Source organism: Megalopta genalis, chromosome 6 (genome assembly GCF_051020955.1).
Source record: "Megalopta genalis isolate 19385.01 chromosome 6, iyMegGena1_principal, whole genome shotgun sequence".
NCBI classification, from domain to species: domain Eukaryota; kingdom Metazoa; phylum Arthropoda; class Insecta; order Hymenoptera; family Halictidae; genus Megalopta; species Megalopta genalis.
In genome coordinates this window covers 12312612-12330339 of record NC_135018.1, presented here as the reverse complement: position 1 = coordinate 12330339, position 17728 = coordinate 12312612, and the positions used below count along the sequence as shown (strand labels likewise).

At 37.3% G+C, this 17728-nt stretch overlaps 1 protein-coding gene across 9 annotated transcripts in view; it reads right to left on the bottom strand.

The window, feature by feature from the left end:
* LOC117225760 (glutamate receptor ionotropic, kainate 2) overlaps positions 1 to 17728 on the bottom strand; it is a 221495-nt gene that overhangs the window by 139265 nt on the left and 64502 nt on the right. For all 9 annotated transcript variants that reach the window (XM_033479510.2, XM_033479517.2, XM_033479526.2 and 6 more), the window contains exon 3: positions 14689 to 14850. In XM_033479510.2, coding sequence (XP_033335401.1) covers positions 14689 to 14850 — 162 coding nt within the window. The remainder of the gene's footprint in view (positions 1 to 14688; positions 14851 to 17728) is intronic.

Genomic DNA, 17728 nt, shown 5'->3' with positions numbered 1-17728 from the left:
ACTAAAATAATTTGTTACAAAGCATGGTAAAATAATTTTTTCAAATTAAGGAAATAGTACACTTTCAGGGTATGGTATCATTTTGTCGCATATTGTAGATCTTCATATAATTGGAGTAGTTCAGATATAGTAGAAGTTCAGCAGAAGTTCACTAAATCGGGCATTGCCGAAAATTTCGTGCCCAATAAATGGAGTTCAGATAATATCCATTTATCATTTATATATTGTCGTTTTTCTTGTTCGATCGAACGTTGACAAAAAGTTAGAGCTGAAACATCAACTGATCGAATCCTCCAACCAGCAATCTTAAGAAAAACCGTAGCTACATGCATTCCGAAGACAGTCCAATATGTCGAGAACTGTTGCGGAGAGGTATCCAAAGGGGATGAAATGAGTAGCGCTTGCCGGAGACAAAGGGCATGTTTCTTACGTGCCAGTCAGCCACGTTCCCAAGATCAAGATGGCTGCCCAGACGCTTTAAGAATCGTCCGACAGACCCCTCTTTAAACTTCGTTCCTTCCTTCGGTTATTCTGTGCCCGTAATTCGATCTCGCCTGTAAAAGGTAGAGGATGCTGAAGAAAGGCTTTTCATTTCCTCCTGGTGCTTCAAGTGTCGTCCTTTCATCGGGACTCAGACTTCCCGAAACAAGAGAACAATTGCACGGTATACCGTTCGCTTTCCTTCAGCTTCCGTTTCCTTCCCCGCGAACAGACTGTGCTCATTCCCTGAAACCCCTTTCATTTTGCTTCCCCGCAAGGTGGGTAAAGGTGTTCGGTTTGTCAAAAACCCAGCTTGCGTCTGAGAGAGCGGAAAGCGCTGGCTTCGATAAATCGCAGAGATACATAATTCCTCAGACATTCAATTAACTCAAGAGTCAACAGTTTTATGATTTAGGTGAAATTTTGAAATTTAACTTTTTACCGCAATTTCAGGTTAAATACTCCATTGTGCGACTCATTCTCGATTTTCAAGAAAATACCACCGTTTCTTTCCATTACCATGAAAATACGCTATCAGAATAATATGTAACTCCGTAATAACGGGTATGTACATGACTGTTTCGCATAAAATATCTCGAGACGTTGTCAGTGAAAAGCAGTACTGTAAGATAATGTACGGTAACTTCGGGAAACATGATTCTGAGACTGCTATAGTACGCGTACAGACGCGTTGAGTGCCATGCCAATTATGCACTTGGTGAATCCCATCGAAGAGTAGGATCAAAATTTCAAGTAGACTACTGTGTCGGACAACGTAGGCAGTCAGACTACACTATGCGGCATGTGCATGTATTAGTTGAGTAATGTGTATAGGTACACTTGATCGCGAAAGTATTTGATCATCATGAATATTTAGCAAAGTTAAATTGGTATTTATATTGAGCTGATCCACAATTTAAATACGCTTAAAATAAGCTTATAACTGTTCATTAATAATAATTTCATTAATCGAGAAGAATTGATAATTGACACAAGGTTATTGGATAGGTTTGAATAAGAGTGTCATGTCAGAAAAGTTTTCGAGACCATTTGCATAGTAAATGGTCAAACTATGTTCGCAAAACTATTATAAAGTGTACCTATCAACGGCATAACTACTTTTTGCCAAAGTTAGTCCTAGTTAGTAGATTTGCAGGGCCACTAAGATAAAGTTTCTTTCTCATTACATTTTTTTCATAGTTATAGAGAACTATAGAGACACAGGAGTAATAGAATTAAGGAAACGTAACGTAATTTTTATCAAATTATTATTAATTTTTATTAAATTAAACGAAATATAATTTATTTCTTTTAGTGTAATAACGTTATTACTTTAATGCATTCTAATTAAATAAATTGACAAACATTGGCGTTGCTGGTTCATTACGGACACAAATTTATGACAGACTGTAGAAAAATTCACAGCCTCCTAGTTTTATGTTTTTCATAAACTTATATAGGCACTAAGGGAAATATTAACTCTAAAGTTACGAACGACCGACGTTTGCTTCTCGGGTAATAACTTCACTACGGAAAACAAGTTACTGAGATAACAGATAGCAACCGGTCTTTGAACCTTCAATAAATGAAAAAAAAGGAATCGTTTTTTAAAATGTTCAACGTTCTGTGATGCTTTAAAAGTCTCCTTGTTGATATTATGAAACAAACAATTATCGTTAATGTTCGTTAATGTATATTTTTTATGTTTATATCAAAATTCTTTAATTCGAGAATTTTTGTTTATATCTTAATTTTTTAGATTTTTATTGTAATAATTTTTGACAAGATTTACTGGTTACCCATAGACGACAAAAATTTGCTTTTTTTTGGACGCCTATAAGCATCAACAGTATATCAGAAATTTTTCGAGGCGCCTATAGGTGCTGATAGTTGCCTAAATATTAATTAGTCAGAATCGGTTGTCGGCAACTGAACGCTCCTTCTTCGTAAAATTCGCAGAATTCAGCGTTTGGGAATTAAGTTCTTCATATATTGCGAAAAACCGTTTGCTCATGAAACTCACAAAAGCAGTGGGATCTTTCTTTCGTATCGTGAATCTGGTCTTCATAAATATAAAATGTACATCTGCTTTGAAGTTGTAAAATGTTCAAAGTAAATATAAACACATATCTAAAACGTAGACGTTAATATAACTGCATACCATTGAGTTTATTATCATTGGCTATTTCTAGTTGATCTTAATTATTTTCTATTCTTATCTCTTCATCTTTCTTGTTGTCGTTGTGTTCGGCAAAGAACGAAATTGAGTCTCTTCAATGTAGTATGCAGTTTTTAATAATTTTCTGAAAAAAAGTAGCGTTGGCAAGACTTTCTTTTCGCTAAGAAAAATTGACTATGAAACGTCACAAAAACAACGATTAATGATTTCGTTTAATCAATGAACATAATCATTGACAATTCATCCTCAAAGATTTGAGCAGAAGTTTGAACTGATTATGTGAACACAGTTTATGAAATATTATAGTAGAGCATCGAGCAAATAGATGGATTTGCTGGAAACTCTGACTACGTGTATCTCAAAACCATTTATTTGAAATTGACAGACGCGATAGGAAAAAAACAATTCGATCAATTGATATACTCCGACCGTCCACAGATAACCAATATATAGCTAACTATTCTCGGTGAATCCAAAACATTCATAAAAGGATAATAAAACTTCCTTTTCTAGCATATGCGTCACGAAAATTCAGAGCGTCATTTTATTCGCACATTTAATTCTATTTAAATGTTTATATTTTAATTTTCTTTTTTTTTCTAGGAGATTATTAACAACAAAGAAATTTTGATCTGCAATATTATGAAATACAATATCATAAAGAAAGGATTCAAATTCTATTCAATTTCGTCATAAATACATAAAATCTACATGCTAGTAATCTGATTTGTTACTTCAACACACAAACGTGTTCAGAGTGACTTCCAACCATCTCGCACATAGGTACGATGCTCACGGTGCACGATTCAAGTTCGCTAGCGTTCGTACAAGCTCCTGCCGCGCTGTTTCATCCTGTGGAATCGAACTCCGGACGGTCGATTCGAGAGCCGTGACTTCGATGGACGATGCTCTGCCCGTTATCAAAACGTACTTCCGCTGCAGTGGAGCCAGTTCCACCAGTAAGCCCTTTTATCGGCGCTTTTTCAAATTTCGTTTCCTTCGATCCCTCCTGCAGACGCATCTTTTTTCGCGAGTCCATTTCATTCGGTTACGAGCATGCAGAAAAGTAACTGCGCGGAGAGTGGAAGCAGCGAACTTGCGGAACAAGTACAAAAGCGATAACACCGGAAACGAAACAGACACCCGAGAAATGTTCTCCGAAAATCTATCGGCTCGAGTAACGTACACTTTATTCAACGAATCCATTGTTGGATTTCGAAGGGATTAAGAGATCACTCCATTTTTGCTTACTTTCCGGGCTAGGACAATTTGTAAATTTGTTTCCGCGTTATCGAAGCAGAAGAAGTGTGGAGGTGTATGAAATGGATATTCAACGAAATGCTGCAAATTTTTCTGCTGTACGTGAGAAAAGTTTAATTGTTCTTAGTGCAATGCGAAAGACAGTAAATCAATGATACTCCTATGATTAACGTGACTTTGACGAGTTTGACTCATAATGGAGACTTTTAATAAGAACCAGTTAAGTACAATCGTATTATACGAAATACGAAATATAATTTCGTCATTAATGTTCAAGTATGCACGTAAATTTAAACTATTACAATCGAAAAAGTTCTAATCGTAACTACGAAGAAATTGGTACACAAAGCGGTTGATAACGGCTATTCGATGTGTTGCAAAAATCTATGATTACATAACTACGGATTTCGAGCAATAAAATAAAATAATATTATTTTAAATTATTTATGTACAATTATTTTCGTTCGTATACCTGTATACATTTCGTTTCGAAAACAGGAAGCATTTTTTCGCCGAAGTACTGTTCTTTTCTTATAAGAAATAAAAAAATTATTATAATATTATTTACTGTGTATAATTTTCCATCCTCCTCTTACGTGTGAAGCATTTTCTAATAATTAAGAAAGAATCTTTGCAAAGTCTGCGTAACGTCATTTATCTAGTTAATATCTAGTGCACTAAAAATGCATTTGTAGGGTGAGCGATCCCTTGTTGGCGAATATAGACGCAGTTGCAAGAAACAATGTCGAGCCAACTGGAGTAAGATATTAAACGTCAAAAGATTGCTACGGCGCAGCATTAATGTTCACAGTCGATCGGCGAACTGTGGAACTGGTGCTCGCCAATCGCAGCTTAATCTCTTCGTTGAGCTTTAATTAAAACCGTCCGACGGAGAATTTTTATTCGACTGCATTTATTAAAAGCATGAAAACACGCGGAGGATATTCCTATTTCCATTTCACGTTTCCCTGGCATTCACGGTTTCCTGAACTTCGCAGGGAATTCCGTTTTTCCTGATAAATACTTTCCGAAACAATTTCCGCCGCGACAAACGACGGGAGCACGAGACCCGCGTTACATGTTTATTCATGTTACACTTAAAATACATCAAAACTATCTGCATGCTCAGCTCCGATTAAGCCGCCGTTTACGCAGCGAAATCTTTTCACGTTCAGAATATATGCATATTCGATTCTGTGATTTTTAAATGCAGCTGTCTCTCGTCTGTTATTTCGCTCGTTTCTCGCTATATTTCTGAAATTTTCTCTATTATCTTTTCTCTACATAAAGTTTCTCTATTTTTGAAATAGTGATATAGTGTCGGTATAAACTACATAGATTTGTATGTTTCACAGTGCTTACGTTAAGTTTACGTATCGATTTGTAGAAAGAATTATCTAAACGTTTTGATAGCTCCTCGATAATTGCGACAATAATATAGGACGAGGATGTTGGATCTAACAACGTCTCCTTGAAATGATATAATACTTGAAACTATTGACATTACACTTAAAAATTAATAAATATAGTACAAATTCGCGTTTGACCTTGTTCTGTTCTGTTTCGCGATTTCTCATAACCTATCGAGTTTGATTGTGTTTTGTTCATCGTCGGCTCGGTTCTGTCGTGATTGATCATGCATGATGTTGAGTGATGGTCGTCTGATTTTCTTATTGGTGCATAGGCATGTTTCAAATTGTCTTCGTTGGAGGAGTGGAAAACTGTCCGTAGAAGTAGCGTCTTACTGCCTCGTCTTGTCAATGCTAAATCGTCCTATTTGTGAATGGTCTTCGTTCAGGTTTGTCGCACGTGAAGTCCGCATGTTTGAGTCGTGAATGTCGTTGAAAGCAGTTTGACCGATCGCGCTGGCTGATCATCTGTCGAGACCTTGCTGGGTCTCGCGCATGTCAAAGACGAACAACTTTTAACTGTATCATAAAATCGCTCCTGATATCCATTCTTCCGAGAATATTATCGAAACTTACAGATTCAAGACGAAAATTCACGCAGACAATCTTAAACATAGAAGCTTCGAATCAATTACGCGATCACTACGTTGTTAGCAGTAGGGTTGAGGAAGGAAAAACAAGATACTCGGATGATTATTTAATTTCACAAAGGTTAAAGAAAACGTACTAGCCAGTCGACCGGAAGAAGTCGATGAGGAATCCGCAGCGCAAGTTCGAATTTGCGGCGGTTTTATTAAATCAAGCGAGGTATTTCGAATTCCGAGCGATGGAATCTGTATTTCTGGGGTGCCTAATATTCTTCTCACGGATCGACCGGCTAAACCCGTGTCCCGGGTTTAGATCCGGCGAGTATCGGCAGAAGGGCCGATAACCGGCCACCGTTTATCCGACACGTATGCATATAACCGTAAAAACGTAAAAAAAAGCCCTACGGTCGGGCGCAGATAGCGCTTTACGCGAAACAAACGGTCCTGCAAGGTTCATCTCGGTCACGAGTGCTCGCATTTGCATGCATACAGTCGGGCTGCTCGTAGTAACAGGCGAACACCGGCGCGACGGCCGCCCGGCCGCGTTTCCGGTTGTTCTCTCGAGGGCGTTGCGAGCGTTTCGTGAAACTGTAACCCGAGGCTAACCCATCGGTGCCGGCTGGCCTTTCCGACCGGGGATGTCGTTTTGGAGTGCAGGGGGAAACGACAGAGCCCCATAAACGAGGAGGGACCGGCCGGTCGAGCGAAAATTGACAATCGGGGAATCGCCGAACAATAACTTCGGACGCAACAATTTGCCCGGATTTTTCCGAACGGATCCCAACCTTGCTACCGGAGAGCTATATTTCTCACGCGAAAGCTCCATTAGATGGCTGTCTTCCACGAAGAACTCATTCCCCTTTTCACCACCACCTTATTAATAGTCCCAAAAACAAACTCGTAACCTATAGACGCTTAACCCTTTCAGTGCTGACTAAAAAAGTAAAATATTTACTTTTTATATTATTACTATATTATATTATTATTTATACTATATTATTATTTAAATCATTATTATTTATTTATATCATTGTGTGCTGGTGCACCATCCTGTTGGAAATATTCTAAATTTGATCGAGTTTGCAATGCAAAATCATGAATAAATTTTTTTGAGAGATCTTTTGAACTATTTATTTTCCGATAATATTACCTTAATACTTTATTACGCAGAATAACGAAAGAATTCGATATATGCGAAAAAAAATATAAGTATTATTGCAAACTATTATCACATGGACCGTTTATTTTGAAAGTGGTGCAAGTCCACTTTCTTTCGTTTCGAGAAAATTGAATGTTAGCAGATCTGACAATTAAAAAATATAGGATAATTGTGTGAAGTCTGGGAATGTTTGTACTAATTTATCAATATATAATTTGATTATATAAATTTCTTTTAGGCGAATTTAACTAAAATAATATACAATTTTCAGGCTGCAAATGGACTTACACCACTTTCATAATTAGTCAATTTTAAATATCATTTAATTTCAATTTTGAAATAACAAATAACAAATATCACTTAAAATATATCTTATATTAATCCAATTTTGTTTATAAATAATAACAAGAAATGCAATAGGATTAGCATTTTATTTTGAACGTTAATTATATTTATATATTGTTAAACTGAACACAAGATATTGGTATTATTAATTATTTATGCTTTTCATGTGGCAGTGTTTTGAAATATTCATGATGCACAGGAGGTATATAAGGTAATAGTTGCTGCATATCCTTATATTTTTCGTATGTAATAGGCTTGGCATCGTGGTGAAAATTGGACTTACATCACTTTCATAATCAATGGTTACGCAATTTCTTTTACCGGCCAATTTTAAATTGAACAAAGCATTGGCATTTTTTAAGATATTAAATACTAACTAGTTACGAACAAAAAGTTTACACTAAATTAAGCATAAATTACGTCATATCTCATTTTTTTTAAAAAAAGGACTTACACCACTTTCAAAATAAACGGTCCACATTATGACTCTTTTAAGACCATTCATCTTTCTCCTCTAACAAAATAAAGATATAGCTTGTTACACTTTCATGAATACACTCTATTGTATATGCAGGATATCCCAAAACTATCGCATTTTCGGAAAATGGAGGGTTCTTGAAATCATTTTATCCTAACGAAAATGTAATTCTCGCGTTTGCATATTCAGAATTGTTCTTGCGAGGAATATATCGTGACGTTAGCTCGACGAAAACTGGAGAGCGACTAAAAATCGCAACCATGCAGAACAATACCGAATGTTTTGTGGAGTGCCACGGAAATGTGAACGAAACAGTGCGGCGGTTGCGAGAGGAACTTCCGAATATGCAAACACGGACATCTGCACGTCTTTCCCGACTACCGAGAATGAATTAACCGCTTCGTTCTCTCTGTCGTGTACGTTGCGACGCTGATACTGTTCGTATAAGGTCACGAATGAGATATCTCGCGACATAATGCCGCTTGTGCGATGCCACGAACGTGTTATCCTGCGACACAATACCGTTCGCGCGGTTCCACAGATCAGTAAACACGCGTGCTTTTCGTTATTAGAATGAGAACGTTATTAGTTTCGAAGAAACTTGTTTCCATTGACACAACCAGAAGCATGATAAGTGGCAACAGACGGAGCAAAAGAAGAAGCGCGTGTTTACACGTCTACGGTACCGCACAAGCGGTGTTACGTCGCGAGATATCTCGTCTGTGACCTTGTACGAACAATATCGGTGTGTCGCGACATAATGCTTCAATGGAAGCGAAATGTTTGGCGACAGTGTTGTGTGAAAGTGAATTCTGAAAGTGAAACCTGAGGTGGGAACGGCCTCCGACCGTATCCCTTGCTCGGTATGGCCATCGAACTGGGATCAACTGAGCATTGTGCGGGATCATTGCACCGATATCGTGAATCGTGACCCACATTTCCAAGCAACAAATGTATTCTTAACTAAGTGGGTGAGAACTATTAACAATATTCTTCACAATTCATAAACAAACATATTCATTATGTTCTTTAACGCAATCTATTATTGAATTAGCTTTTTTTATTTAATTTAATTAGCTAGTTCGTTGAATTCCGTTTGGATACGGAATTGTTGAAACAGAAATATCTTTCGCGTAAGTTTGACGGGATTTCTCATTCTTAATCTTCACTGTAAACGGCAAAATTAATAATTAAAACGTCTGTCACGGCTAAACTATTTATTATCTAAGCTCCGAAAAATTAGTATATATTCTGCAGACATTTTAAAATAAAGGTGAACAGTGTTTTTCTTAAAAATATCACTGTCACGTGGTAAACAAAATTCGGAAGTTCAGGCTCCGTGATTTGTTCATTGCTTTGAACCACCTTGCAGTCCGCGCACTCGCCTCTCATTGGTCACAGTTTCTTTTGTTAATAACTCGTAAACATTGCATTTTCGCTAAGGAAAAAGTTACTTCGTTCTATTTGGGAAGAATTAGTTCGTTATAGGATGCCCAACTGTCCGACAGATTAAACATTCGTAGTTTACTTCTTCGATACTGTCCCGTTAGAGGATGGGCCTTCCTAGTAACTGTGAAGATCATATCTTGAAATAACCCAAACATGTACACAAAATTATGAAACATGTGATCTAAAAATGCGAAATCATTCGTTATCTAATGAATTATACAAAATTAATGGCTTACGGGGTATCGTCTTAAACTGTTAACAATAACAAGACGTAAATAATATTTGTAACGATCCGTAGGTGACGTTAACATCATGAAATTCGTATGATGTCTTGTTTTATCAATATTTTCTAAAGAATAGGTAATTATTCTGATTGAAGATTATTATTAGTCAGTTATTCAATTTTTTCAATTAGATACCCAATGAATTTCATAAACCTGGCAGGACGTAATAATATTCATCTTGAAAAGTAAGATTGTGAGAAAGCTAAGGCTAACAGAAACGTAGAATCTTGGAAGAACGGTTGGCTGTTTCTCCACGCGATGCATTTTCTTTTCAGTTAGTCCAAGTGTTAATTTTTCCGTCTTTCAATTATTTTTCTCCATAAGTTTGAAATCTTTGCAAAGAAACCAGTCTTAAATTCGATTACTCATTTACAAACTATGAAGATAGATTTATTTACGATGCCTGTAAGATCTATTTACGACGTCCTATTCCAAATCGTGATTAACAACCGGAAGATATCTCATAGTTGCGGAGAAGAAAACAGAATCGGATAAACGTATTTTGGCTTGCAGTCTCAAACGAATTACATACTTCACAGACATGATCATTTGTAAGCTTTTCTGATGAAAATGAGACCTAAACTGCCTTATCTAAAGAACTGAATGAAAATAACTCGAGCCTGCTTCATTCGGACGCGCGACGCATCTCTAAAACGAGAAAAAAATATCACCTACACACCGTTTTAATCCGCAGGAACTGTTTCACCTGTCCAATAGTTTCAAAAACCCGATCAAAGGTTTCCGGGAAACTGGAGTGTAGAAACTAGGTGACGCGGCAACAGTACGCTTCGAATCGAAATACGATCCAGAACGAACAAAAAGGAAGGAAAGCCGTTGATGTGATTTCCCACGGAAGGCTATAGTGACGCGTAAGTAACCCATACACGTATCATGCGATGAAAACAGTCCGGCTGACGGATTACTCCGTGGATAGTGAATTTTTAGCGTGTGCACGACTGCCGGTGCCCACTGCCAGCAGAATTCGAATCGAATGCGATCTATCGAATAAAGTATCACACGATTTGCGAGCAATATCGACTTCCATGAACGAAACTAGTAAGATATTCCAACGCATTGAAGCGCTTTACATTATGTGTGATAATCGCAGCACACTATTCAATCAATAGAATTTCATTAGTAGCAGTCTGCGGATTTGTATCTTTTAAACAAAAGAAACTGGTTAGTTACCGTTTCTTTAAATTCCGAACTTCGGATACCGGATGTGCATGTGTTTGTATATATATATATGTGTATATATATGTGTGTATATATATTTATATATACCTAATTACTGAGTTTCGGGCAATTCAGTTAAACAAATTGCAGTTACACTAGAAACAATAGAAATACTAATAGGTCTACAAGAATAAGCATCGGTAATTTTACAGTTGTAAAAATAATGTAATAATAAAAGAAATTATAGTAATTTTTATAGATGAATTACTTGGGTCAGAAACTAATCCGTAATATACTGCAAGTTTTAGCAACAATTGATTAAAGCTCACTCCGGTGCTGGTTCTATTTTCCTTACAAAAGTTAGTTCTAAATCTTGAAGCGATCGAAATTTTACTGCAAAATCGAACAATAAATTTTTTATCGTATTTGCTTCTAATAAGTCAGAAAGAATTCAGGTTTTCAGAAACACTGCGCCAAAATGATCCTATAAAGCAGCTCTGCGTCTGGTACGTGAGAATTTATCACGGTCAGAGGAATAGCTGCAGTAGTTTCACCGTCGTGTTAGAAAATACGGACTGGCGTGATACTGTTCTAACGATGTTGTAAACAGAGCTATTCGACCAAAAACGTCCCAAGTTTCGCACAAATGAAACCGAACGAACGGAGGTCATCGCGTATTTTTCAATTTATCCGGCACCGTTCATTGTTTTTGGAATTACTGTTGATACGATATCGAAAGGAAACATAATGTCAAGTTTGTTGCACGTCCTGAAGTATATATAGGGTGTCCCAATATTATTGTACAAGCGAGAAACGAGGAATTCCAGAGGTCATTTGAAGTAACTTTTTCCTTAGCGAAAATGCAATCCGTGGCTTCGTTTACAAGTTATTAACGAAAAACAGTAACCAATGAGAAGCGAGATCACCTGGCGCGGAGCGGTCGAAGCACAGTTCCGCTCATTGGCTCGGCCGCTTCGCGCCAGCTGATCTCGCCTTTCATTGGTCACTGTTTTTCGTTAATAACTTGTAAACGAAGCCGCGGATTGTATTTTCGTTAAGGAAAAAGTTACTTCAAATGACCTCAGGAATCCCTCATTTCTCGCTTGTACAATAATTTTGGGACACCCTGTATATTCTAAACTAAATTAAACGGTGCTTGAGAACGTATATTTGGCAGCCGACAGGGGGATGATAATAATGTTGCATGTCGCTTTAATAACGACACTGTGAGCGAACCTGTTATCCACGCTTGGCTTACACTGCGCAGCCGTGATAAATTTTCCTTAGGGCTATATTCTGCACAAGGTTCAGAAATAATTTCAACAAATCCGTATCATTATCGTTCGCCTATTGATCCGTTTTCCAGAATGTCGATTTTCTTTCTGTTTGTGACCCGGGCTGTTCAATTTCAAGTTTTTGGTAGGCAGAAATATAAATATAAACGTAAGTATCTCTTATCTTCAAAATTGAAATAAACCATGACCACGAACGCTTTTAAATTCTTTCGAAACGTTTTCTGTTTCACCATTGTCTCCGTTTACCCGCAACATTTTTTTTCATTCTTTACTTTGTAGTTTAATTACATACACATTTACATCTTTTGTGTTGAAAATGATGGTTTAAAATGTTGAAAGTTATTAGTATAAGAGTGTATCATTAGCGATTATAATACTATCAGTTTGGTAATGTTTTATGGTGATTTATACATCCTCATTTTAATAATAAACCTACCTGTGCCAGTCAAATGACCCATTTTGTATACTTTATTTAACAATTATTGAAATTACAAGGATGTTTCAATCGAAAACGATGCAATAAATTTCAATTTTGCTGATAAAACAAGGAAAAACATTCCAGATACTTCCAATGCTTGGTTGGTTTCGTGTTAACTTTGTGTGTTCAAAATTGTTGTTGCAAATGTGCCGAACACTATCAATTTTGTTCAAGAAGACTTTTATCGTCAGTGAAAATATTATAAGTTTACATCAAATATGCTTATAAACACCCGAGAAAGAAGTGAACTTACAGTCTCCATTAAATAAATTTCCAAATATCGTGTCAAAAACAAAACGATTTAGTTCAAAATCGAATAATTAATTAATTGAAGATTAACCTTTAAATTAATAATGCCAACTAGTTGGCATCTGTGCAAGGATAGGTGAGTACAAATACCAACTATTGTTGTAATTCGTGTAGCCAGGAGTGGAGATTGACAGTAATTACAATTAGCGCATATATAATTATTAATTGGTGCCAATTGCGCGCGGGCTGTAATGATTGATGTGTTTGTATGTTTGATTATGCGTCAAAATCGAATATACGATTATGTATTTTCGTATTGCAAAACCACCTAAAACTTAATTTCATCAATTTCTGCATAATGTTTAATCTTGATGAAGTCATCGCAAAGAAAAAATGTCTTTTTTAGCGAAACATCTTACTTTTAATTTGCACTGGCTGATATTTTCAAGTTATAACTTTTATAATAAATTGTAGATCATATATTATACACAAATACAAAATATTTGCATTAATCGTTCAATTCAAATGATTTGTTATTATTTTTCTGAAAGTATTCTAATCAAAATGATTGGTTTCTGATTCTTCCTTTTATATAAATCCTGATATTACAAAAATATTTCCATGAGAAATTTTTACATAAATTTCCTTATTTAAGAACACACTATAATAGAAATCGTACGAAGTTTAAAAAAATCCATCATCGTCATTGCTATAAAACAATGTACGTTAATAGCGTTTAAGTCTCGGTAATTTTAGTGTTAAAGAAAATATTGTGTGTGAAGCTTGTTCCAGCAACAAATTGTGGTGGAAAGTATTTGTAGATTTAACATTCAAAGAAATCCTTCTGCATTTGAAGTACAGCCTCTTACACAATTAATCGTTTGCCATTTCAAAGTCATTTCAATTCTGCATCCAAAATAGTTTTCCTGCCTACAGTATTTCCATTTTATATAACTTAGTGCATTTTATATGAAATTGAGTCTTGCGACTCATAGAGCAGTTACACTTTTAATAGCTTTCTAAATAGAATTAAATTTGCTGGCGTAAAAATGATTTTAAAACGTGATATTAGGTTGTTCCATCTGAAATGGCGGTTTTTCGTAATTCAAACTTCTATTATTGTTTAGCGACGTTTAAAGTGAAAAAATTAGATAACAGGGTCCCACACGAACTCACTGAGAAAGACAGAATTTACCAGAATTCGCAAAACAATCTGTTACACCGTTAATAGAATTGAAGTGTGAAATGCTTCCTCGCCTTTCTTGTTCTCCCGATCTTTCACCACTGACTACTATATTTTCAAACACCTAGATATCACTTTTTGTCTGGAAGATAGTTTCAAGTATACTTAACACGTTCGCTACCAGCGTCACACATGCGTGACGACCACAATTTTGCATTTCACGCAAAGAGCACCAAATTAATTTTGTGAATATAATTATATTTAAAATTGTAACACATAGCATGATATTTGGAAAATTTATAGCTTTTCTTTTACGATATTTTCATTATATTTTATAAGGGGATACGATGTACTTAATACGATAAATACAATAAATATAACTATGCACGCTAATGACGCTGGTAGCGAACGCGTTAATGAATTAATTTGTCTCTCGTTCTTGCAATTTTTCTTCAAAAGGCATTAAAAGTTTTCTTGAAGTCGGAAGAGATTATTTTGATTAAAGAAATATTTATTAAGAATGTTAAATAAAAGTTTTACTGAAAAATATAAAAACTGCCATCTCACTTGTAACAACCCAATAGCAATTTTTAGCGATACCTAAGAATCACCGTTCGAATGAAAGGATTTAAAAGCGGTTTCCGAAATATTAAACAATAGTAGAACAGATATCTTACCTTTCTTCGACGCGTGAAAAGAGTCATCTTTCGGCACGTACTGTATATCGTACTCCAGCGTCGTTTTCGGCAGGATGAGCCTGTCCTTGTTGATTTTGTAGACGGCATATTTGAAGGCCAGCTCCGTACTGCTATCCTTTTGGTCATGAGTGAATATAGCACCTGAAAGCAGCCGGGCGACATACAGGTGAGGGCAGCGCCGACAGAGTGGTTCATTAAATTTGATTTTCGCGACGGTGGCGAAATTCCCGATCAAAATGCACCCTTTCATGCCAATATACTTAGAATGTGCTGACCCCGCTATTCTTTTCGGACGAAGGACAAGTGTTCTCCGGTGCATTCTATTAGCGGGGCGGGACAATTTCTCGCTGGTCTTATTAATTCTCCATATCGTGCGCAGCTGAATGCGAACATTAATTTCCTAATGACAGAATTTATAACTCAACGTCGCGAAATGATGTTTGCGCCGTTATTGTTCGCCATGTCGTGCGATCGTATCGTTACGTGGAGAAAGTATTTAATAACGGTTCATCACCAGCGGATTTACATCTCGAGAGCAGTCTGTCATATGCTTCATGACAGATTCTTCAAGTTGTATCACGGCTCGAGTGCCGAAGCAAACTCGTTTACTAATTGCTGATCGATGCTTCGAAACTCGACGAGGCCGCGGGCACGAGCATGTCAAGGACTAGGTGTACGTATACAAAGGAATCTACACTCTCACTAACTACGAACAACGAGGCTGTTATATACGTCCGACATTTGATAGTAACTTTTTGCTTTGTGACACGTTTTTTGTTAATGGTGCATAAGATTAGGCAACGTTCATACAAAGGTCGACGTAATATGGTCGTCTAAGGTAAAGAAGATCAAATTACTAGACACCCAAGCGATGAGAAATGATACCTCCAGTGTTGTTAAATGCTAATTCGAAAGCATTATATATAATATTCTGTGAAAGAGTAGCAAGAATTCAGTATAACAAGGTTTTCGTATGACTATGCTATTAACGATTTCATCATTGTAATATGAAACAGCATGTAATCGTGTCTACTAGTTTTTCAGAAGTAATAAATAATTGTATCAACAACGAAGCATCAGATCAGAGAAATGTTTTCATTTTCCACAGTGTGCAAGAATTTCGAACACGCGATTCAAACAGTCCTATATAGTACTTCCTCCCCAGAATGCCAAATTTCGGGTTGCTATGAATTTCCCTGTGCTAGTTCTATGCCTATGTAATTTATCGCTACATCGATGCTAAGGTGCGACGGAGTCGGTCAAGCGTGTGATACGACACGCGACGCGAAATCCCTGAAAACAACACAAAATCGTCTGTTTGTAAGAAAAGAACTTACTTTTCAAGTAAGAAAAACCGCGGAGCTACAAGGTACGTGACCGTCGAATCGTGACATGTGACCTCCGAATTGCCTTCGAATCGTGGCAAAAAATTAGTAATAAAAAAAGTTAAGTCATCGTTTTTATTCTAGCATTACTACGTATTCATATTAATGTACACCGGCATACTGGTCGCTGCCTTTTTATGCCGACTGTCCCAAGTTTCTATAAAAACGAGCCGCGAAGCTTGAAGAATCGTGTCTGAGTGTTTGCAGTTCCGAGCTCCGAGCCTTCTCGGGAGAATTTACTGTAGTACCAAGGGGGTAAGTCGAAGGCTACTTTTGTACAATGTATCAATTAAGTATGCTTGTCCTGGACTGTTTAAAACTACTTTTCGTTTACAGTTATTTCTTCTTACTTATTTATTCAGAAAATCTCGCAAGAGATTTATATTTAATTCTCTATTTCTCTCATTGTTGGTGTGGAAACATAACCAAATATTTAGAATTAAACCTTGTTGGTGAGCTCTATCGAAACAAGTAAAAGGAATATTTATGATGCTGTAACGAGAACGTAGAATGTTCGATCGGATTTCGAATTACGATGCTTCAGACATACTATTCGTGCGCCTAACGAGAATATATTATTCTATAATACCATCCGAAAATATTAATATTGTATTTCCCAGTATATAATTGGAAATTCGAGATTAAATGTATCATAAATGACGGCGTACACAATTTAAAATGTACGCTGCGATTGCTTCATTATGTACGTAAATACATGGTACAAGATTTATATGTTGATCGAAATAGGAAAACGGCCTCTCGAAAGCCACATGGTCGAAAAATCCTGAAATAAGTGAATTTCGTTTCATCCATCTCCATGATTAATTAACAGGGACGCAAGCATTAATCGGCAGCCGAGAAAGGTGGCTCTTCCTCCTCAGCGAGGAATTTTATCGCCGAAAGGCTCCGGGAGGCATGAAAATCTGCACAAACAAGAGCAGAGCGTGCACATCCGCGTCATTCGTTTGCGGGACTAATTAAGGGACGCAGGCACATTAATCGGCAGCCGTGCAGGACAGCGGCTCGGTGAAGCATCGTCCTTTTGTTGCTGAAAAATAGCCGGGCGTCCAGCGGAACGGAGAGTTATCAATTTCCGAGGATCTTTCGTGGAGGCTGTGCTATCAAGAATCTGGTGGCCCGCGGCTACGACAGTGACATACGACGAACCAGTAATCGGAATGTCGCGTCGACGGGCGTTCTATTCACGCGCCCCCAGCTAATTTGTGACGAGTCGCACGCGCCGCAACCGACCCGATTGCAAACAGCCATTGGCATTAGGTCGCAGCTGTTATTCGAACTCGTTTCGCCGGCCATATCTGACCGTAAGAAGTGTGCACAACCCAGGGGCGGTTCAGTACGGATGTAAATATCTGAACAGCCTCGCGAAGGTCCTCCAAAGACGCGAGGCTGGGCAATTTCTCGCGGAAAAGATCGCATTTCTGCGAGACCTTCATTTGCCTGGGGAGTCTGACAAGGCTCGGTTTGACCCCTATCAAAATCGAGGCCATCCGCCTGATTGAACCGGGATGATGGTTTTTCAGCGGCGTCTCCGCGTGCACCAGCTTCCTTTGGTTTTCTTCTATGCGACAGTTTACCTTCGTCTAAGCGAGCCTTCCGGCTACGCTATCGGCGCT